The sequence below is a fragment of the Alligator sinensis genome, unplaced genomic scaffold, assembly GCF_000455745.1.
Source record: "Alligator sinensis unplaced genomic scaffold, ASM45574v1 scaffold1273_1, whole genome shotgun sequence".
NCBI classification, from domain to species: domain Eukaryota; kingdom Metazoa; phylum Chordata; order Crocodylia; family Alligatoridae; genus Alligator; species Alligator sinensis.
Window position 1 is genome coordinate 160,537 of NW_005842653.1, and position 23,685 is coordinate 184,221.

The 23,685-nt window shown below is 41.8% G+C and overlaps 1 protein-coding gene across 1 annotated transcript in view; it reads right to left on the reverse strand.

Moving 5' to 3' along the window:
* DENND6A (DENN domain containing 6A) overlaps nt 1-23,685 on the reverse strand; it is a gene marked incomplete at its 5' end in the record, with an annotated part of 40,238 nt that overhangs the window by 4,850 nt on the left and 11,703 nt on the right. The window contains 14 exons of the mRNA XM_006033678.2: nt 133-242; nt 326-379; nt 1,085-1,174; nt 1,983-2,047; nt 2,158-2,223; nt 5,508-5,602; nt 8,810-8,905; nt 9,158-9,280; nt 10,210-10,265; nt 13,180-13,242; nt 15,483-15,562; nt 17,978-18,083; nt 19,851-19,931; nt 20,585-20,697. Coding sequence (XP_006033740.2) covers nt 133-242; nt 326-379; nt 1,085-1,174; nt 1,983-2,047; nt 2,158-2,223; nt 5,508-5,602; nt 8,810-8,905; nt 9,158-9,280; nt 10,210-10,265; nt 13,180-13,242; nt 15,483-15,562; nt 17,978-18,083; nt 19,851-19,931; nt 20,585-20,697 — 1,198 coding nt within the window. The remainder of the gene's footprint in view (nt 1-132; nt 243-325; nt 380-1,084; nt 1,175-1,982; nt 2,048-2,157; nt 2,224-5,507; nt 5,603-8,809; nt 8,906-9,157; nt 9,281-10,209; nt 10,266-13,179; nt 13,243-15,482; nt 15,563-17,977; nt 18,084-19,850; nt 19,932-20,584; nt 20,698-23,685) is intronic.

Below are 23,685 nucleotides of genomic sequence, written 5' to 3' on the forward strand. Positions count from 1 at the left end.
ATCAGAAATGTTAATACTGCAGTACAGCCAAAAAAAAAAAGGTTCACCCAGGAGAACATAACATTACTGATTTCTCTCCAAATACGTTTAGTTTGATTTCAGGTTTTAAAAAAAATAAAAAAAATAAACAACCTGTAAAGCCCTATCCAGTCTCCCTTAAGTCTTGAGGTGAGTTGGGGTCCTGCTTTCTCCAGTGTTTTCATGAAGTCCTCTTGACTGAATTGTCTCAACTGTGGTGGACTCTACAAGAGAAATAGTTCTCAGCCACTTACAACCTTAGCTTTCTTTAGAGTATTTTCAGATCCTCTGAATACAATTTCCTTACCTTCCATGGTGATATGCTCTTTTGCAGGGGCATAAGGCTAGCCACATAACGTTCCTGAGGACAAAGAAAAATAGTTTAATAAAAATGTGATGCTGCAGCCAGTATAAAAATCAGTTCACATTAATAGTTCATTTGTTCAAAATTTCATGCAGCTGTACAAAAAACCCCCAAAGGGTACCTAAAACAGTTCTCAAGCTATTGTAACAAACTAGTTTAACAGCTTGCATTTATATAAAAATCAGTGTGCCTTCACTATACTTTACAAAGTAGTCCGTTCTGGGTAGAAGGAAAACAACCAACCAGCTAACAGCAAAGGTAGCAAAGAATTCACTCCAGTAACTAAGGGGTTTGAGAATGAGGAATGGTACTCAGTGGGACCAGTTTAGTGTCTGCCTACCACATCTGGCCTGGACTCTGAGCAGCTGTTGCCTGCCATGGAGCCTGGGCTGCTCACAGCAGGGCTTGCAGCTTCCCTGCTGTAAGCAACCTGGGCTCCATAGCCAGTGGCAGGGGAACCCAGGCCAGCTGTGGTGTGCTAAGCCTCATGTGCCATCCTCTGACACACGTGAATTAAGACTTGTTGCCAACCCCTGTTCTAGCTCTATACAAGAAACAGATTTTTATAAAAGAAACACTACATTTAGAAAAATTAATAAAAAAAAGTTATTAGTGCAGAATGCTAGCTTTTTGTAACAACTGGACACTGTAGAAAAATACATCGTGTGTGTTAAGTAACAGACACGATAAATGCCAGCTTACTAATGGAATGATGAAGCTTTGTGTCAGCTCTAAGAAATAACGCCGAAGAATTACACTCTGGGCTTCTGCAGGACGTTTCTGTTGTACACCCTATAAGAAGCAGACACAGTAGTAACCTATTAATACCCATTGTGGAAACAAGACTTATTTTTAGTTACTGAATAATTAAGGAGAGGGGAAACTGCATGACCAGATGTATGCTCCATCAATGCATGTGTCCATCAAAAAAAATACCCCCCCCCCCCAAAGTTTATAAAAAATAAATTAAGGCACTGTCAAAAAAAACATTCAAATGGAACATTAAATGTAATAGTCTTAATACAGCTTCTAATGATTCTCTGCTATTTAAGCTGTATTTGCTTCTACACCTTAAATTCATCTAGAATCAGAAACAGAAATTCTAGGAGAAAGTTTATTCTCAAGCAGGGGTAGGCAACATTTTTTGGCCAGAGTGCCAAAAAACCCCACAATGTCTATTGTGGAAGGTATTGGAGTGCTGGCATGCCAGAACAACAAAATGAGGGCAGGGGGTACATGACAGGGTGCACTGCATATTAGTATATGGGTTGCTTGCAGCAGGGCTTGCAGCCTCCTAGCCACCTGCTGGCAGCAGCCCATGCTCCCAGCTGGCAGCAGCTGCCTAGAGCCCAGGCTGGCAGTGGCATACCAAGGAAAATGGCCTCTCATGTCATACTCGGCATGCGTGTGGGGGGTTGCCGACCCCTGAGTTAAAGCTTCGAAGTGCCATATTGAAAACTTCACAACTGTGAAATGTACAGGTTTGGAAACAGAGTATGGAAAAAAAAAAACTGATTAATCATCTCAGTTCTCTAGGTTCTTAGAGGAAGGACGGACAAGCAGCATTCAAAATAGTTTCAGTCAACAAATTTAAGGTTACCTTCTGTAACTGTTTTATAATTTCTTCATCTTTGTTTAAGTATGGTTTATAAGATGTATAAACACCTAAAAGACAAAAACAACAAAAAGGGTATACAGCCAGAAAGCAAACCATGCATATTTTTTAAAGGAATCAACAGTAAGATTTAGGTTAAGTGCAAACAATGATGTATTACCAGGTTTAGAATCCAAAGTCTTCAGGTTCTTCAGCTTTTTCACTTTCACCTGCTTTGGAACTTCTCCTGCAAATATATTTAATACCATCACAACTGTCAGTCCTGTTCTTCTAATACATGCAACCACAATTAATACACCAAATGTTTACAAAACCTTTTTATTACCTGTACAATAAAAGGTATCAAATGTAGGTAGTCATTTGAACTAAAATATATTCATACAAATTTTAATACACAGACTGCTTATAGTCTTACAGGCTTTTCATTTAACTGATGTGCATTACAAATAAAAACACTCAACTGGAGAAAATGTGAAAAAAGTGTCCATTTTTCTTTCAAGATGCCTGTAGCATGGTCACAAAAGAAAAAAAAATCCATGCATAGTAATGAAGGATTGTCTTCTCCATTAATTTTCTAACATTTTATCCAGTTCCCCCTCTGGGTTACCTGGGGCAGAAGCCTTCAGTGAAAGTAAACATTTGGTCAACCACAAAACTGTGAAGTACCCAGAAATATAAAGAGCAGTCAGAAGAGACGACCTGAACTCAGCCTCCTAGCTTCCAAACCCAGGGCATGCTCCCTTTGGCAAGCACTGACTTTTTTTGTTTTTGAGGTAGGACCTCTTGCTTCTTCCTCTAGCCAAGAATCTCTGCACCCTGCTGACATTTCATAAATAGTTCAAAGGAGCCTGATGCTGTTCTGTAGAGTCAAAAATAAGACAACTTCGCTGTCATGTTTAGCTGGACCAGCAGTTCTCAACCTTTTTAGATTTGGGGCACCACTCAACAGATGCAAGGCACCCCTCACTAGACTTGAGGCACCCCCTTCATAACTTTTGTGAATTGAGCATCTTATTTATTATAGTGCTCATCTCTTTGCAGAGGGGCAGGCAGTGGAGGAATTGCCTGAGCTTGCCCTTATCTGCTTACCTCCTCACACCTGGCTTCTCTCTCATGATGCCCCAGATGCACTCTTCAAAGGATCTTGTGGCGCCCTAGCTGAGAATCACTGAGCTGAACACTAGCTTTCAAAAGGGGCAGTCAAGTGCAGTACTATAAGCTGTACAGATGCTGCTCAGAGATTTCTCCTCACCTTTGCACATAAAAAAGTTAAAAAACACTTTAGGAAAATTTGTGTATCAGGATCCACTTGATTAAAATGGCCATAAGTTTGGGCTGAACAGTGTTCTGACCTTGAAGTGGTACACTAACTTTTTAAAACAAATTTCAATTGTACACTAGGATTTTAAAGAAGCTTTGACAGGTAATCTATTTTCTACTACCTTATTATGGGACCATGAATTTCTACTTTAATTATCTTTCCTCCTCTTTCTAAAGCTTCTCAAGGTCTGGTGAAAACAGTACCAAGGCTAATACCAACGATTATCCTCAGGAAGTGGAACACTACTGAATATTTTCTTACAAAAAAAGCATTTCAGGCTGAAATATGCTGGCTTTAAGTAACATCTACATTCTTGGTCCAGAGCAGAATAAACGTACATACCTAGACAAAGGGGGATTGAGTTCAGGTACTTGAACTGGCTAAGCAGCAGCTCTGCAGAAAAGGACCTGGGGGTTACAGTGGACAATAAGCTGAATATGAGCCAGTGTGCCCTTGTTACAAAGGATGTTAACAGCATACTGGGCTGCATTAGTAGAAGCGCTGCCAGCAGATCAAGGGAAGTGATTCTTCCCCTCTTCGGCATTGGTGAGGCCACATCTGGGAGTACTGTGTTCAGTTTTGGGCCCCTCAGTACAGAAAGGATGTGGACAAACTGGAGACAGTCCAATGGAGGGCAATGAAAATGGTTACGGGGCTGAGACATGATTTCTGAAGGGAGGCTGAGAGAGCTTGGCTTACTAAGTCTGGATATGAGAAGACAGAAGGGATTTAATAGCAGCCTTCAACTACCTGAAGGGTGGTTCCAAAGAAGGTGGAACTAAACCAGGAGTCAGCAACCCCTGGCACACGTGCCAGAGCATAGCATACAAAGCCATCTTGCTTGGAACACCACAGATGGCCTGGGCTTTGGACATGCCCCTGCTGCCAACCATGAAGCCCAGGCTGTATGCAGCAGGGAGGCTACAAGCACCTGCACCGGGGTCCATGGAGACCTGGCCTGACTTGTTGCCAGTAGTGGATGCACGCAAGCCTTGGGGTGGACAGCAAAGAAAGGGCCAGGGCTGTGCTGCCACAACAAGGATTGGACCCCATCCAGGTCCCCCTGCCATCCACCCCTGGCACACCAACATCTTGCAAGTTGAGGTTTCCAGGTTTGTTGGCACTCTGCCTAAAAACTATGCTGACCCCTGAACTAGACCATTCTCAGTGGTGCCAGATGACAGAACAAGGAGCAACAGTCTCAAGTTGCTACAAGAGAAGTTTAGGTTAGATATTAGGGAAAAAAACCAAACCAAACCAAACCAAACAAAAGAACACCTCACAAGGGGGTAGTAAAGCATTGGAACAGGTTACCCAGAGAGGCTGCTGAATCTCCATCCTTGGAGATTTTTAAAGACCTGGCTAGACAAAGCCTTGGCTGGGATAATATAGCTGGAAATGATCCTGCTTTAAGCAGGGGACTGGATTAGATAACCTCTTCAGGTCCCTTCCAACCCTAATTTTCTATGATTCTACTTCACATCACAATCATAACGATGCATAATATTACTACTGTTGGCTGGGAAGCTACCTTTTGGATAGCAAGAGGCTAACAGATTTCAGTTGGGGTAAAGAAAAAAAAAAAAAATCAAACTTAACAGCTGTAATGACTTAACATTTAATATGTTTAAAAACTACACTGGTGAATGTGTAATTTCACACTACTGTTGCATCAATTGTTAAGCTTTATGGTTACGAGTAATACTGTGTGTACTTTTTAGCAACTGTTAGTCCTATATTTTTCTGATTCTAAAATAAAGAAAATGCAAGAAGAAAAATACACACAGACTAAAGGTCATGTTTAGTGACAGTTAGTAAAATGTTACCTTTGAGCAGAAGGTTTCAGCTGTTACACTCGTGGTAGAGGTATGAAAGCAGAACACATTTAAATATCAATGAACAAACATGGAAGCTAATGGCTATTACTGCTTCCTACCTCAAAGACATAGAGATGGATACTAGATGGATGTGACAAAGTGACACAAAGCACTTGAATTTACTTATCATCCTTAAGTTACACGTGCAACGTAGATGGAGTTTTTTTACATAAACTCAGACCTACAAATAGCTTCATAAAGCAGCATGCAAGTGTAACGGCTCCTGCTTTAGCATCTAAGATTTCATTAAAGGAAAGGTATGATATTTTATATAGCCTATAGTAGAGTACTGTAGAAGAGTTTATACTTTACCTGGAAGTTTAATATCTCCTATTCGAATAATGTGTGGCCAGTGTTGAAGCGTTTTAGCAAAAAAAGGATTTGTCACTCCTAAGATGACAGAGGGTCTGAAAAGAAAAAAAAAAAAAAAAAGGTTCTTTAAACATGAAAACAATAGCTTCTCTCCCCCTAATAAATACAAACACTGAAAGTTATTCAAAGTTTATATTAACACAAAGAAAGAAGTTTCCAACATATGACGAAGCATTACCATCTTAGAGCTTTCCTTTGGTAAGCTTTCAAAGGGCTGCAGAACAGATGCATCTTACTTTAAAACCTATAAAGTAATAAGAGGGGCACAACTACTAAATATCACATTTTGCTGATTCTTAGCTAAATGCTGCCCAGTTGTACTGTTGTGTTACTCAGCTTTTCCAACACCTATAGACATTCATGAAGGACATCACAAAACCTAACCATGTGACTTCACAACTTGGTGCAATTTCAGGGTCTCACAAGACAGCTCCATGACCTTTTCTCATGTGCAGCCTCTAATTCTATCAGCATCTCTGCAGTCAGATCTTGTAAGCTGAGATTTCTGCCTGGCTGACCTTTTCCACCCTAAATCTTTCAGATTCATTGTTTTGAAATGCACATACTTGAAGGAAAGAAGTGTTTTCCCATGTTTTGGCTCCTGTTTTCCACACAAAATTTATGACTTCTACTCACATTTTTAGTCTCTTCAAGCTTATTTGAATTGTTCCTTTATTTCCCACTGTTATTTGGGAGTGCACTCTATTTATTATCATTTTCCAATCGCCTTGCCATGCTATTTATTCCCTCTTCCAGGTCATTCATGAGAATGTTAAATAAAACACATACAAAAAACTTAACTTGGCCATCCCACAGAAACTCAAACACAACATATTTTGCTTTACACTAACTTCTGGGTTCATCTCAAGTGGTAAAAGCAGTACAAGAATAAGAACACTGGATGTCTCAAAGGATCAATAATGAGAGATTCTTGTACATCACTGGCTCATATCTAGCCTAGCCTAAGCTGCTAGGGTGCCTATACACGTGCTCCAAATAATCAAGTCTGCTGGAGCGTTCTAACTGGAACACTCCGGCAAGCTGCAGCATCACATGTATTCAGTGTGTCTCGCATTTCCAAATTTGGGGGGGGGAAGGAGGAGGAGGAGGAGAGGGCGGCTTCAACTAAAACTCTTTGAATGAGCTTTAGTTAAAGCGCACCCCCCCACAGCCATTTTGAAGTGGGGGAAGCTGAATACATGTGATGCTGCAGCATTTTAAATTAGAGCAGCTGTCCAGGAGCCACTCAAATTAAAACACCCCTCCTCCCATTCCAGACCACATGTAGACACCCCTAGTGACTGGATCCTTTCATGGCTACCGAGTCCTATTTCATGCGAGTTAAGTGGTCTTTCCAGTTCTTGACACAGGTATCTAGATTACAAAAAAAGGTTGTATTGGCACTTCTTTTACCACTGGGAAAGAAAGTCCTTTCACCTGTACAAACCACTTCTCTAGCTCAAGCGCAAAGCACGCTGGCATTAAAATATGAAGAACTGTGTGCTGGTGCTACCTGTGCACCTGTTCTGAGAAAAGGTATTTTCAGTCTTTAAAGGGGCTTTTACGATAACTCCTTTTCCCCAGAATTAAGCTCATTAGATTTAGTTTACCTTTTGTTTTAAAAAAAATAAAGTCTCTAACTTCCGAAGGGAATAGCACAGCGAAACAAAGCTTCATTATAAGAAAAAAATCCTCTTGAAAAGTTGATGTTAAAGTACTTTGGATATACTTCTTTGTCAGAATCCTTCCTCTTTAAAAAAGGCACTCAAAAGTAGAAACCTGTTTCCACTCTTAAATTTTTAATGAAGAAAACACATGGATGCAAGCTCCATTTCACAAAACAAATGATACTAAACCAGAAGTTTAAAAAAAAAAAAAAATCTCACTCTGGTATACATCAGTGAATTATGTCTTCAGGGACAGGTCACTAAAGTTTAACCAACTATAACTGTGTATTCCATGGGATTGATAATGTAATATGCAATTTAGCTTCTAAAAAATAACAGGACCGTGAAATACAGTATCCATGTTTAGATATTGTTCCACTGGAACATTATCTGGAAAGAGTTTAAAAAACAAACAAAACACAATGTCAATATAACAGTGACTTCAGACTTTAAAGAAATCTTATTCTGAAAATGATGAGTAAAGAAAACAAAAAACAGCACACCCCCAATTAAGTTACAATATTTCAATAAAATATATTTTTAATACAAGTCTATGATTGGGATCCCATGGAGAGTTGCATGTAGATTTAAAAAGGTCACAGTAAGATCTATAAGCAATTATGAAGAGGAGATTTGAGAGGGGATTTAATAGCAGCCTTCAACTACCTGAAGGGGGGTTCGAAAGAGGATGAGGCTGGACTGTTCTCCGTGGCGGCAGATAACAGAACAAGGAGCAATGGCCTCGAGTTGCAGCAAGGGAGGTTTAGGTTAGATATTAGGAAGAAGTAGAAACCTGTTTCCAGTCGATGTTAAAGTATTTTGGATATACTGCTTTGTCAGAATTCTTCCTCTTTAAAAAAGGCACTCTCAAAAGTAGAAACCCGTTTCCTAATATCTAACCTAAACCTCCCTTGCTGCAACTCGAGACCATTGCTCCTTGTTCTGTTATCTGCCACCACCGAGAACAGTCCAGCTCCATCCTCTTTCGAACCCCCCTTCAGGTAGTTGAAGGCTGGTATTAAAATCGCCTCTCAAATCTCTTCTCTAGACTAAATAACCCCAGTTCCCTCAGCCTCTCCTCATAAGTCACATCATCCAGCCCCCTAACCATTTTTGTTGCCTTTTGCTAGACTCTCTCCAATTTGTCCACAACCTTTCTGTAGTGGAGGGCCCAAAACTGAACACAGCATTCCAGATGTGGCCTCACCAGCGCTGAATAGAGGGGAAGAATCACTTCCTTGCCCTGCTGGCAACACTCCTACTAACAACAAGGGCACACTGTTAGCTCAAAGGTTTAAATGAGAGTTCAAACCTTTTACCAATCTTGAATACAGAAGTCCTGTCGACTTCAAGTATTATTCCAAATATGAGATGATTACAAGATTATGACAAAAGGCTTTACCTTTATTTTTTAGTAGTAAGAATTACTCCAATTAAAATACTCAGCTATAGCTTAGTGTCAAAACAAGTAACAGGTTTCCTTCCAGTCTTGAAAAGTTAGTTTCCACTGTCAGCGTTATACAAAATCATGACTTGCACATGATAGTTTTACAACAGTGGTTTAAGCATACTTACGGGGCTTGTGTACGTGTAGTATATTCTTTGAATTCACTGTCATGTATTGTGAAGTACGGCCTAAAATCACTGCAGTATTTCAAAGGTGAAATACAACTGTGGAACAGAAATGGAGAAAATAAATGTAGTATGCACACACATAAATATATATAAAAAAGTATTATGCATGTATGTACGCACGCATATATACATGTACGCGCACATACAATAAAGTATTTAGTGGAGGAAGACAAAACAGCATTAAATATGTACAGCTTCAGCAGAGGTTATCCAATGCTGCTCTTGGCTCAATTTAACTTTAATGTGCCTCTGATCATTTGATCACTGTAAGGAAGCTGTCACAGTTACCTTACAAGAGCCAGAACAGTTTCTGAAGACTCAGAAGGTGATGGTGCCATGACAACAAGTGGTTCGCCTAACAACACAAGTTCCCAGAGCATCTGGATATGAAAGAACACTGGACAGAAACACCTGAAAACAGATTAAGAGAGAGAGTGTGTGGACATTTTCAATATACTTAACTTGCCAAAAGCAATACAAATTTTAGTTAAGTTACATATCTAGCCATAAAAGGATAACACCAAATTATATTAAGCTTTCTCCCATTTTTCAAGCTGATTATTACAGGTTTCCCTCGATTTATGCAAGTTCTTTATATGCAAATTCACTCTCATATGATGAGCATATTTAGACCCATAATTCATTATATGCAAGGTAAATTTGCTCTTATGTGATCAGCATAGATGCCACCCCCCAACCAAGCAGGTAAGTCTGCGTGGGGAGGGGAATAGGCCGTGGCCCCACTCACCCCAGCCCTGGCTGCGGCAGCCCTGGGAGTGGCCAGCACCAGCTGCCTGCAGCCCCTGGGCTGCACTGTGTTCTGCCCCCCCCGCCCCGCCTGGGTTCACCCCAGCTCCTGGGCTGCACCTTGCCGTGATACAGGTAGCTGGTATCGGCTGCTCCAGCACAGGCTGGGGTGAGCGCAGACAAGCAGAGCCCCAGGCAGCACAGGGCACAGCGCTCACCCCAGCCCCAGCTGCAGTGGCCCCAGGAGCTAATGCCAGCTGCCTGCACCAGGGCATGGCGCAGCCCAGGAGCAGAGGTGAATGGGGACAGGCAGAGCACACTGCAGCCCAGCAGTGAGTGCCCTCTGCTTTGCTGCCTTGTGTAGCCCCAGGAGCAATACCCCTCCCCTGCCCCTTCCCTAGTCCCAGCATCACCCCCTCCAGAACACATCCCTATTTGTTACACTGGAAATGTAGTTAGAGTTAACTGTTTAAAAGGTGCTACAACTGTTCTGCCTTTTACCCAAGTCATGTTTTCTGAGGATGCCATCAACTGTACCTGGATTTGTAGGCATTCAAAACTACTGGAAAAAAAAAATCAGGTCAAATTTTTACCTGAAAAGATCCACTTCATGAACAGTGGGCAAGGCAACAGCAATTTGAGAGTCTGTCTGAAAGACAGAAAATTAACTTTCAGTGTACATAATGCAAGGCGGCATGAATATTGATTAAAACAGCTATCCTCCCTGTTTTGCAGACACTATTCAAATATAGAGTATGTGCTCTGCACTCTCCAAAACAGTTATTTAATTGTACTAAGGGTAAATGAAGGATATCATCAATAAAAGTTTCTTGAACTAGTGCAAGTCAGAAGGGTTGCAAAGTATTTCAGCTCAGAAGGGTTGCAAAATATTTAGGAGGTTTCAACCAACAAGGTTTTGTTGGTTTTTATCATCTGAAAGTACAGCTAGACCAGTTGGCTAAGTATATGTTTTCATCTTATGGCTAAAAACAAAGCTTGTGGTGTTTTGGTTTGTTCAACAAATAGCAATTTTTAGTCAGGTAGCAGGAGAGTTGGAGAGCATGGAAAAGGGGCATGTGGTATGGGGGGAGCACAGGGGAAAGGGCAGAGGTAGTGACTAGATGCTAATGAAACTATACTCCATATATCAAAATCTCACAGTTAAAAAGACAACTTTAAGAGAACTTAGCTCCTGAGTACATGAAAGTCTATGCCTACTATTGATTATTTTCCAAGGGAATTTAAGATGTTGGTCATCTCTCAAAGCCTTATATTGCTTATGAATTAATTTCCTTTCTCCATGGGAAATAGAACTGCAGTTGTTATCCAAGGTACTCAAGTCAAAGCTCCATAATTAAAACAAGGATGATGCCAAGCATTCATTGCGAAAGGACACAGGAAAAGATGACTTTCCTAAGCTCAGAGAGAGGGATTTAAATTAGTATAATGGAAGTGATAATTTTATGGGGGATTGAATTATCAGATCAACTGTTGGTCCTTTTGCTCCATTACTTTTCATGTTGTAATTGCACATGCACCTAGATTGAGATAAAATATCTAACTGAACAAAGGAATAAAAATCCCATTTTTCCTCTTTGACAAATTAGGACAAAATTAGTTCTACAATCATCTTGTTTTACCACTTAGACAAAGCCATTGCTCTAGTATCAAGCCACAGAAACTGCAAACATGTTTAGAAAGGAGAAAAAGATACACTGACATTTCGGTTTATTGAACATTCACCAGAAACAAATCACATAAGCCCTTCATGAATTCCATTTGAGAGAGAGAGATTTGTCAACAGGTTCTGTGAATCATTACATTTCTGTACATCATCACTCTCTCCTGCAGACACCCCTTTGGCTGCTTGCAGACGTTAGAAACAACCCTGGTGCTGGACTTTAAACTCGCTGCACACCTGTGCCAAGCCCAGCACATGCCCAAAGGAGCACATGCCCAGAGGAGGCACAGTGTTAGTTAAACCCAGGTCTGATTTCTGTATAGATCAGGTGCTTTAATGGGGTTCTTTTGGAGCTTTTATCTAATAGCCGATTGACTCAGCTTTAGATAAATGTATCAAAGAGCCCAACTGAAGCACCCGATTTACACAGACACTGCAGAGCTAGGCTGAAGTAATGTGCGGCTTCTTCTGGTAAAGTGTGGCAAGTTTGTCTGGGGTTTTTTTGTTTGTTTTTTTTTAAATCTGCAAGCAGCTTTTATGTTCCCATATCACATCTAAGTAATTAATCACAGCAAATATAGCTGCTTTTCTGCCAGTCAACTCAATCCTCATGTAATGGATCCTCATGCAATAGATTTTGCAATAATCCTCCAAGCACAAGACTGGGGGCTGGAGCAGAGCAGTTCCTCAGAGCCAGTAATGCGGACTCCCCATTCATGATGCAGAAATCTTATGTCATAGTTAGACAAAGTACTTTGGGTAAATGTGATATAATTTAGCCAAAGCACCTTGTCTGCCCATGTCCTTTGACCAACACAGGTGTAACCATACCCCGAAACTACATCATGGTTAGGAATGATTCCTTGCGCCTGCTCCTTTTCCTCCGATGCAGACCCAGGTTCTGCACCACCCTGCTCTGTCCCACGCACTTTTCCCTGCTGCAGGTAACCAAAATAAATCTGACCATGGTGCACTGGGCTGCGTAAACAGTGGTGCTAGGAGAGCTGTCTGAAGAGGAGTGAAATGTCAGGATGTGCTCTTGGCTGCCTTGAGCCGCTGCTGCTTGCAGCATTTAATCTGAGATCTGGGGAAGTCAAACTCTGCATGTGTCCCTCCTCTGGGAGTGAGGAGGCACATGGCCTTGGGGCTGGGAAGCAGAGCAGTTCCCCAGTGCCAGCAGAGCCCGCATCAGCCCCCAGCACCCACCTTGCCTTGCCACACTGCAGCCCAGCTCCTCTCCGGGCAGGTGTGCGGCGTTAATAAGTTAGTGCGTGGCATGGTATTCAATTGTGTGTGGCTGTGCACACACGCAGCTTGGAGGGAACCTTGTAAATCACAGCATATCAATACATGAAAGAAGCAGATTTGCTGCTCCTCCTTAAAATGTTGTTTAAAGGAGCAGTGTATCGGGAAATAAATCAGACTGCGCAGAGAATGAGACACAAGGATGCAGAGACATGTACTGTAGCACAGTGGTGCTCCTTGTAAATAGGAGGTTGTTGACATTTGTTCTCCATGTTCAAGTAAATATATGCAGTTTGATCTTCAAAACCTTCAACAGATTGGGGCCTGACTAAACTCATTACAATACCACTTTTCCTTGCAACATAACATATCTGTTACTGTCTGACCCCCATTTAGAAATCAAAAATAAACAACTTAAAATGGACATAGCTTTATTACCAAGCTTGTTAAAGTTTGTACAGGTAAGGCCATAATACAGGCTGCCTTCATTTATTTATCCTGAAAAGCTGACCAAGAAAACTGATGTTGAATAATTCATCCTTCAGAACACAACAGATTAACACAGCTGAGAGGGTCACTTAAAACAAAGATACGAGCTCTCTCATTGTTCTGAACCATAACAATATCTGAGCGCTACCTGTTGCGTGAACTGTACTATTTGAGTTGTTCCAGGCTTGTCGTGACACGTTGGAATCCGCACCTTTGGAATTAAAAAGTTAGGAATTAATTTCCCTTATATCCAACTAAACCTAAGCTTAGAACATCACCCATGAGACAGGATGTAATGTTCAAAAAAGTCACTCACGTGGTGCTTAAATTGTTTTCTAGTACCTGCATGCATAACTCCCTCCCCACCCCCAGCAATGTTATAGCTAAGAATTTTTCAGTGTCATTTTTAATCTTATAAAAAACTCGTAGCAAATAATTCAACTAGTCACTTTTTAAAAGACAAAGCAAAAAATAAGAAATTTCTAAAATACCACAGATGTTGCTGTCCAGAAGGAACCGAAGAGAAGACAGAAAGGTTTATAGTTTTCAGTTTAAAATTGCCATTAGAAAATTTTCCTCCAAACCCCAGACTTTTTGGCAAGTACTAGTTGCGACCAAACCAAACTGAAAAATTGTAATGTAGCTCCTGCCCTCATAATCTGTGGCTGTTATTGGATTGCCTGAAGGCACACATGCATTGCAGAGCCTGTGGAACGGAGGATCAAGAGTACAGTCTAAAATGAAGCTGTAATTGTCTAACAATAATGGAAAAACAGCCCTGATATTGATTACCGTTTGTATGTAAGAGGCAAAAATAACAAGGCCATTATAAAACAGCACTCTCCATTCGTGTGTCTGAAAACTGAAATCTCTTTTGGGGTCCTTCCTGTCCTTTTAAAAGGACAAGTCTGACACCTGCCAGGTAGAAATCACTGGTTTATTAGTGACAGTTGATTCTCTACAATTACCTCAGAGAGACTTTTCTTTGCAAACACACATGCCTTTAGACATGAAATTGAAAATCATCCATATTTCTAACTGTGCTGCATGGAATCCTTTCAAACCTACAAAGGAACGTTGGTGGCCAGCTGCCCTCCGTTCTAATTGAGCATCTGCTCACTGCAGTTTTCCCGGACTAGCATGCATTAGCTATAGCTTCTTCTATAGCTTTCCTTAGAAATAGTTAATTTTATTTAAGATTGACAGTAGATGCGGTTTTGAAACTTTCTAACTTCTGAGACTATCAAAGCACACATTGACTAGGAGGCTATTTAACTTATGGGATAGGGCATATTTTCTTTTAAGCATATACATCAGTGTACCCCTAACTACACTGGAGTTCCATTTATGTAGTAGAGTTTGGTACTAAATATCGTAAAATTTTTGCTAACACCCATTTTGACTCTTTAACAACACTTGGTATGAAAACCACTTGGAAAGTATATTCTAGAATAATAGCAGACTAGAATTATATTTGTGTATGAAAATGTAGTGATAACATAGATGCATCTACCTGTCATGACCCAAAAGGCATGATTGTGTGTGTGTGCGCTTCGGCATCAGAATTATCCACGTTAAGTTGCAGAGCATTGCACGGGAGTTTCCTGTTGCAGAGGAAAACCCCGGTGCAGGGACCAGTTTCCCGCCTTTTCTGCAGCTTCTTTTGCAGAGCGCATTGCTCGAGTTGCAAGAGGAATGCACGGTGCAAAAGAGTTCCCGCCACCGGTATGCAAATTCGTTCCCCGTGATTGGCTAGTGCTAAATTATTCACACGTGGCAGCTAATGATTGGCCTGTTAGCCGTATAAGAGGCTTGAGCAGTTTCCGCCCAAGCCGAAGAGGACTCCACATTCATCTCGTGGGGACTCTGGATACATGGCAGGGTAATAGAAACCCTGTGTGAGATCCAGAGGAGCGTGGCGGGCTGATCCACTGCCCACCTCTTCCCGTCTTCGAGCGCGACTAATATAAGACGTATTTACGATTTCTACATTGGTGGCCTGTTCACCCAGAGCATCCGGAGCTCTGCACCGTGGAGCCTAGCAACCTCCACGAGACCGTCTGTGTTGTGTCTGTCTGTAACTGCAACTTAATCAAGCTTTCCAGCCTACACCACTGCCATCTCGGTGTAAGTAAACAATCTTTTAAACTACCGATACGCGTCCATGCCTAATTCCAGAGCGAAGGCCTTCCCTCTCCACCCCCGCGTGCCCGGGCTGCTGGCCACAGCCCGCGTGCAGCGCGAAAAAGGGCTCGGGGCGCTCCCGGCCCGCTCACTACCAACTTATGTTCTTGCTTCCAAAGAACCCAAAATATTTAATCTGGATCCTCCCAAACTTAATCAGGAGCTGAATGCACATCTATATCTTTTCCTAAGCATAAACAATGCAGAACACACTGAATATATACAGTAAATGCAACTAAATCCAAGCTGAAAATTAAACACATTTACCTTCATTATAATGTCCATAATAGGCAACTGAAGTATTTTCCCTGGAATTGGTGGGGGCCAACGATCAACATCACTACAAACTGAAAAACACAGTTAAATAAATGTTCAGCGTATGTACAGGCCATCTCTGCAACGCTCCAAGCTGTTCAAATAAACTGTTCAGTATGCACAAAATTCAAGTCTTAACTGAATACTTATCCCCAGTGTCACCCCATGTCACCTTTCCAATTAAATATTTTAGAGACTTATCACTACACTCAAGTTATTCAGTTGGTTTAGTAAGAAAGGGTAACACGGTCTACTTTTAATTTAAGAGTTGTATTCAGTAGCAGCCAGAGACCCCAATCAGGGTAAAGATTCCCTGGGCACTGTTCAAACTTATCTAAGAGACAGTAAAAAGAATAAATGATTACCATATTTACTTGAATCTAAGACAACCCTGAAGTTAACATAGCACCCCACCCCATTATTGGATTGTAGACACGGAAAATTATAAATGTTTTAATATTCCATGTCTAGAACCTAGTTGTTGGGAGAGAGGAATTTAAGACAAGCCTCTACTGCTGCCACAGGAAAAGAAGTAGCAAGGAAAACAGTGGTTGGGGGGCAGGCAGCCTACCATGTGCCCCTTGTCCCTCTCTACCCCTCATGCCTGCCCCTTACCTTTGCAACTACTCTTGCTCCATCTCCACTGGGGGCACAGAGCATGCAGCCAAGCCAGGCAGTAGCAGCTCCAGTTTCAGCCTCCCAGTCAGGGTCAGGGCTGGAGCTGCAGCAGCTCCCCCACCACTCTGTGTCCCTTTCCCCACACCTTCTGCTCTGCATGTCCCTTTCCCTGTGCTCCCCTTGCACCACTTCCCTGCACTCTTACTCTGTGCTCCACTTCTCTTGTGCCCTAGGCATCCCTTTCCCCACATTCCCCATGCTCCTCTTGCTCTGAGAGTCCCCCAGCAGCACACACACTTAACCCTGCACTCCTGTGTACACTGTGTGCCCCCTCCCCACACCTCCTCCATGCTCCTCCCACACTGCACACCCCTCCTGATGCAGGAGGAAGGGTGCACGGTGTTGGGGAAACAAGGGAAAGGGTCACACAGTGTGGAGGGAGCACAGATGAAAGGATGCGTAGAGCAAGGGGATGGGATGTCGGAGGGTGGGTGTACAATGCACAGGGGAAAGACTATGCTCCCCTTGCTCTGTGTCCCTTTCTCTGTGCCCCTTCACTTAATGCATCCTTTCCCCCACACCACCCCCCTCCACTCTATCTAGTCACTACCTCTGCCCTTTCCCCTGTGCTCCCCCCATACCACATGCCCCTTTTCCATGCTCTGCAACAGCCCCACTACCTGCCACATGAGCCATCCTGGGCTGCCCCTGGAGCCACAGCAACTGCTTGACTGGCCTGTTCTTGATTTCAAGACAAGATATTTTTCCCCCATGCTGAATGTGGGGAGGAAAACCCTCATCTTATATTCAAGTAAATACTGTAGGTAAATTAGCTCTGTGCACAAAACTCACATTGGGTAATTAAAAAAAAGAAGATACAAACAAGAAGTATTAGTGAAACATCAATATTAAAGCAATTTATCTGTAAAGATTTTCATCTTGGATTTTCTAGCATTTATAGAATTATAAATATGAATACCCTCATTAAATACCACTATTATTATTATTACCATTAATGAGTCGAACAGTTGCCAGGTTTAAGCACAAAAGAAAATATTTGTTTTTCTGATCAAAGGTTGGAATACATTCATTTGAACGGCTGTACAACATACAAATGCAAATCCCACCAAAAGTGGATTCCCAGATTGCTGTTTACTGAAGCACAAAGCAACAAGATGTGGTTCAGGGTGAGTGAGACACACCATATTAGGACCAGAATGGGAAATACATCTCACAACTGACATAGGGCTGAAGCACTTGTTATTGATAATTTCTTGCTTCTGGTGAAATGAAGGCAAACCTAAACTCTCACTTTCCCTGCCAGCTGTTCTGGAAATTCAGAAGTGCCACCCGGTATCTCCTGTAAGGATAAACTGGCCATTAGGCCAACTCCCTTCTCCTTATATGCTTCCTTTCTTTTCAGTTCAAGAGCAGCAAATGTATTTACAGACAGTGAATCCAAATTGTGGGGAAGAGAAAATTAAGGTGAAACAATGAAAATTAAGGCCAGCAATCTGTGTTGCACTGATGATCCCTATACTTAGAAGACAAGGCTTTTGGCTCTTCAAAGAGAAACATCAAATTATCCTTGTAAAGAACCAGATTAGTAAATGTTTAAAATTGTCTAGAAGGTAAAAAAAAAAAAACAAAAAACTTTTCAACTTAGCTTCTCAGAGCTTTAATATTTCTTCCAGATAGAAAAGTATGCAAGCTGCAATATATTTTGTTTTTAATAAGATTAAGAAATGTTATGTTTAGCTCACTTGTTCTCTGGAGTTTTGCAATTTTTATGAAACACTTTTGCAGAATAGTGAACTATTATTACTAACCTGCTTCCAGGAAAGGTTCACTCTTTTTAAAATATTCTGGTGCTATTTGCTTAAGCACAGTGTGGAAGAGGTGAACATATGGTAGCTTGCTGATGAGAACCAAGGACTGGAAGAGAGCATATAACACCAATGCATAATTATATCATTTTAATTTAGTCTCTTTCTAAAATACTATACAATTTAACTAAAAGTCTTCAAGTGTGAACTTGTAATTACCTTTTTGTTGCAAAACAACTACACACTGACCTACAAATAACAAGTTACCAACTTGTTTCATAATTTGTAGCCTTGCTCTAGAAACAGAAAATCATGCAGGCAGACTGGCTGCAAAAAATGACTTGCATCAAGACACAAGGTTTTCAAGGCAATTTCGTTTATTGGCACAACTGTAAAGTTGAGAAAAATGTTAGGCAAGCTTTTGGGTTCAAAATGACATATGGACAAAACATTCTGTGCCTGAAAGCTTGCCTAACATCGCTCAGCTGTACAATTACTCCAATAAAAGATAGGGTAGATTTGCAGCTTATAGACCAACTAAATCACTCTGTCTCTCTTCCCTGATTTAGTTAATCTATAAAGTGCAAATCTACCCTGCCTTCTGGCCTGACTTACTACCTCTGCCCCCCTGAAAAGATATAATAAAAAGAAACCTTGCTTTTCAAGTATTTCTTGGACCATCACAGCTACAACAATACTCCAACCCTACTTTTGTGTTAATTTTTTTTCAAGTTTTCCTCAAATAACAAAATGACTTAAATAAATGGGAAAGTGTGCCAACTCAATCCACAATCTGAAAGAAATGAGTCCCTTTTTCACTTTGTATCATCACCATTAAAAGTAATTTGTATTCTGTAAGCCAAATTCTACCCACAATTACAACTCTCCAAACATACAGCAAGAATCACATTTGATAAGTAAGGATATTTTCTCACAAAGCTTTGAACAGCATTTAAAGCTTGGTCCACAGAGAGGCTTAAAACTCTTCCATTCCTGTTCTCTTCAGAACAATATGCCAAGATTTCCCTTTTTAGCAAAGACAATGTTCTTCTGTTTTAAAACTGTATACTACCTGTCTCCCAAATAGGTCTGGTATAGTTTCTTTCTTTCACAGGATGTGTAAACAAATACTAAAGCTGTTTAACAAACACGTGAACAAGTTCTACTATTGTTACTAGAAAAAGGAAATTAGGTCTGAAGAATGTGTGCACTTGGACAATACTCTCAAGGACCTGACTATATGGTGTCATTTAAATGACAGTTAACACACTGTTTCATTTTATCATGTAGAAAGAATAACACCTTTTCTTAATGCTGCCAAATAACTAAGTGAACTACCTGCTGTTTCTCAAAACTGTTTTTTCTAAGTGGGAGAAAGTACTCTGGTGCTTGCCCCTGCTTCTTTCCCCTCTGTAGTGCCTGCCCCTACACTTGCTCCATTCTGCAGCCTCCGTCTCCCACCCCTGCTCTCTACCAGCCCCCCGCCCCCATCACAAACACACACAGTTTCTGTCCAACTGCCTGCCACTGCTTCCTGTCAGGTGAGGTTCCAGCTTCAGTCCCTCCCAAGCACATGGAAACTCCAGCCCCTGCCCAGAACATGTGGAAGCTCTGGCCCCTGCCCTGCCATACAGCAGTGTTAGCAGCTCTGGCCCTGGGACACTTGCATGGCCAGGCAGGGACTGGAGCTTCCATGTGCCCCAGGAGGGAATGCAGCCAAAGCTTGAGCCCTGCTTTACAATACATGGTGGCAAATCACATTTATGTGCATGGAACTGTACAGAAACTATGAAGATGCAGTTCCCACACCAATGAGGTTTATTACAGTGTAATGGCCCCTGGAGATTTTTTTTTTTTTTTAAAGACATTTAATTACCTTCTGGAAGTAGCCTCTTTTTAAGGTCTTGTCTCGAACTTGTCTGAAATACACGTAGCCATAGTAATATGCAGAGTCTTTCTGTTTAAAAAAGCAGTATGATAATTTGAAAGTAAAAATTATGTCCTATTTTTTAAAATGTTCTGTGTTGTTCTTATAAAATCCATTGTTGATAAGTGTATCATGCAAGTACACATACTAAAAAGATCATTTACTCCACATTTATAAAGATTCTATATATTTGAATAGGAAAGTTCTGATTCTAGCTTTGTAACATTTGAAGGATTTTTGTTCATTCAGCGAGCTTGAGGTTTCTACCATCTCACAAACATTTCACCCAAAAATCTTCTACAAATGTACATAAATAGAATTAGTTGCCTGGAACACAGTCAAAGTTATATTATCCAGTTAGTGGTCAGACTGTTAACATCTGGGTAATGTTATTAATAAAGAAAAAAGAGTCTACAATCCCAAGATTGAAAGAGAAAGCTATGACACCATTATACACGCTGTAAGTGTAAAGTTCAAAGGTGAATTAAAGAATTTCTAGTAAACATCTAGAAGAACATCTCTTTGAGACGGTTTCCTAAATAACTTGTCTAAAATTTGGTGATACAATTGCATCACCAGAGTTTAGATCAGAGTTACCATATCTATACTAAAATGTAAGCGTATTTCTGAATGTTTAAAACAAATATGACAGAACTCTTTTTTAGTTTTAGCATATTTCCAACCTTTAAGTAGATTGGTAAATCTCTGTCCAACTGGTCCAGATGACAATGCATTGAGAGCTTCCTGCCAGAAGACTGTCGGAATCTAAAACAAAACTGGGTGTCTCCCAGACAACCTATTGTAAAAAAAAAAAAAAAGGAGAAAAAAATGGCTTAACTTTATATTTCCATTTAAATTAGGGCCTATCTCCATGGGCCTGCTATATCAAAATGATTTTACTTTGCTTGCCTTAGTGTGTTTATCCAACACTGCCTTTAAAAAATGGAGCCATTTGGTGCTTTCAGCTACAGTAAATAACCTTTTCTGCAACAAGAAAAATTCTACATCCCAGCATGCGTGTTGACTTTGATTCACATGGACACATTCCTAACTACTCTCCTGATGGCAGTTCTCTCACTACTACTATACACTTAACTACAACATTTCACAAGATGAACATCTTGGACAGCCCCCTGTGTGAATGAGGTATCCAACGAACAGCACAGCACTTAATCAAAAGCTGCAATCTTTACGAATGCCCAGATGGGGTAGACAGAATCTGGACATTCAACGATAATACCAGACAGTGGTTTGTAGACTTGGAAGCTGATATATGATGCCATATGAAAGAAAAGAGCTGCCTAAGTGGAATGACCCACTGTCACTTTGTGGGGTCCCCAGAGATGGCCATTATGCCCCTAGGGCTCTGTGACCATGCCAGCTTCGCCCTGCAGGCGCCTTCTAGTCTCACATGCCATGTCTTGTTGGTTTAGATAATAGATAGGGAGGCTGCCCTCAAGTTGTTGTGCAGTCACAGTCCTGATGGACCCCACTAAACCCTATGGGTTCTTAGACCCCTGGCTGGGTCCCTGCAGGACACCCCAAGCCTTATGGGTTAGATGCATGGCTCCAAAACTGCCCCATGCCTCGCAGATGGTATATCACTGGGCCTCTGGCGCTGTCACTGTGCCCTTTTTGGTGCTGGGGCTCCACACAGCAGTGTGCCCCCTATGAGGCCTCCTCCTCCCCAGTTGGCCTCATCCCAGTCCACCAGTATAAAAGACAACAGAGAAACAAGACCCTGGGCTATAACGTAATACAAACAATGCAAGTCACACTCTGTCTCTTTAAAAAAACAAACTTCTCCTCAAGCACTGAGTGCCTCCCAGCCCTGGGTACCTTATGGGCTTCTGGAGCCCCATTAACCATATAAGCAGCAGTTCAGGCCACCAGTGTCTCTGGGTAGTTCTCCCCTGCAGGAGCTCCTTCCCCTGGCAGCTGCCAGAGAACTAACTCTCCCAGTCCCACTGCTGGGGATGCTCAAGGCCCTGCTTCCTTCTGGTCAGCTGACCAGGTGCAGATGCCAGCTAGTATCTCCCTTAACCTGTTGCCCTGGCCACCTGCAGCTGTGAGGCTCTGCCTGGCTCCTAGGGCCCTCTATCTAGGCCAGGGGCAGGCAAAATGCAGCCCGTGGGCCAGATGCGGCCTGCCAGGCCATTCTGCCTGGCCCACAGGAACCCTAAAAATTTTAGAAAATTAATATTTATCTGCCCCAGGCTGCCTGCCATGCAGCCCTCGATGGCTTGCCAAAGCAGCCTTCTGCCCAAAGTAATTGCCCATCCCTGATCTAGGCTTCTTCCACTCTTAAAGGAGCAGGCACCTTAGCGCCCTGCAACACCCACCCACAGAATCATAGAAAATAAGAGCTGGAAGGGACCTCAAAAGTTCAGCAAGTCCAACCCCCTTGCTCTGGCCACAAATTAATGTTGAAATCAAATTATCCCAGCAAGGTGTCTGTCCAGGCTCCTCTTGAAGACTTACAAGGTTGCGGACTGCACCACCTCCTTGGGAAATCTATTCCAGATTCTGGTCACCCTTACTATAAAGAAGTTCTTCCTTACATTCAACTAGAAGCCATCCTCTAACAGTTTATTCCATGTAACTGCGTACCCCATTACTTCAAGATCCTCTTGTTGGAATGGTACCCATTACCCTTTCTGGTATCAGGCTGCAGCATATTCATGTACATTACATGACCACTGAAGTAGCCATCCCCATCCCCATGATTCCACAGCAGCTGGACTTGACCACCAGTTAGCAGGGCTCCATGTCTAGTCTAGTCTGGAGAAAAGTCACCAAGATGCAGATATTTACAGGACACTGCTAGAGCAGAGATGAAGAACAGGGGACACTTTCCAACTAGCTCCTAGTACAGAGTCAAAACAAAAGCTTTCCAACAAAAGTATCTGAAGACAAGAAAGCAGCACAGACTCTTCAGTAATATCCCCATTATCTGTCTATGGTGTAAGGTACAAAACACCATAGCACTCATAATGCCACATAAACAAAGGGGTACAACTAGACTTTTCCTGGCAGCCAGGTGGTAGGTAACTTGACATGCATCCATTCCCACGTGAGATTCGCATGCACCGAGTCAGAACAAATCTCATGTGGAGGAAATACAAATACAAGAGAAAAATAAATCAGGAAAAACACTTCGGGTCACAGTTCTCTAAATGCCTTCAGCTTTTAGATGTGTAGGTTTCTTAAAAAGGCTTTCACTCAACAAGGACACTCCTCCAGAGATAGATCGCACTTTTGAAAGAACCACCCAGATACCACGTGAAGAACTGCTGCGCTACAGAAGAAAACCCCCCATAAATCACACACCGTTGGTTATGACATCACCCCTACCTTGAACCCATAAGGAAAATCCTCAAACAATCGCAACCCATACTAGAAGGAGACCATATTCCTAAAGAGATCATCCCAGAGCCACCCATCCTAGCCTTCAAACAAGCACTGAACCTCACTAACCTCATCACCAGAAGCAAACACACCAAATGGATCCAGACCATGCCATGACAAGAAATGCAAATTCTGCCAACACGCCTCCACCACCCCCACAATTGCTACACCCTACAACAGAGTTATCAGCGTTCCTGGATCTTACAACTGCACCAGAAATGTAATATAATGTCATCTAATGCACCAAATGCCCTGATGGAAAATACACAGAGACCAAACAATAACTGCACACCAGAATGAATGCACACCGGAAATCCAAAGACAAAAATACCCAATTACGTGTGGGGGCACATTCTCACAAGAAAACCACTCTTTC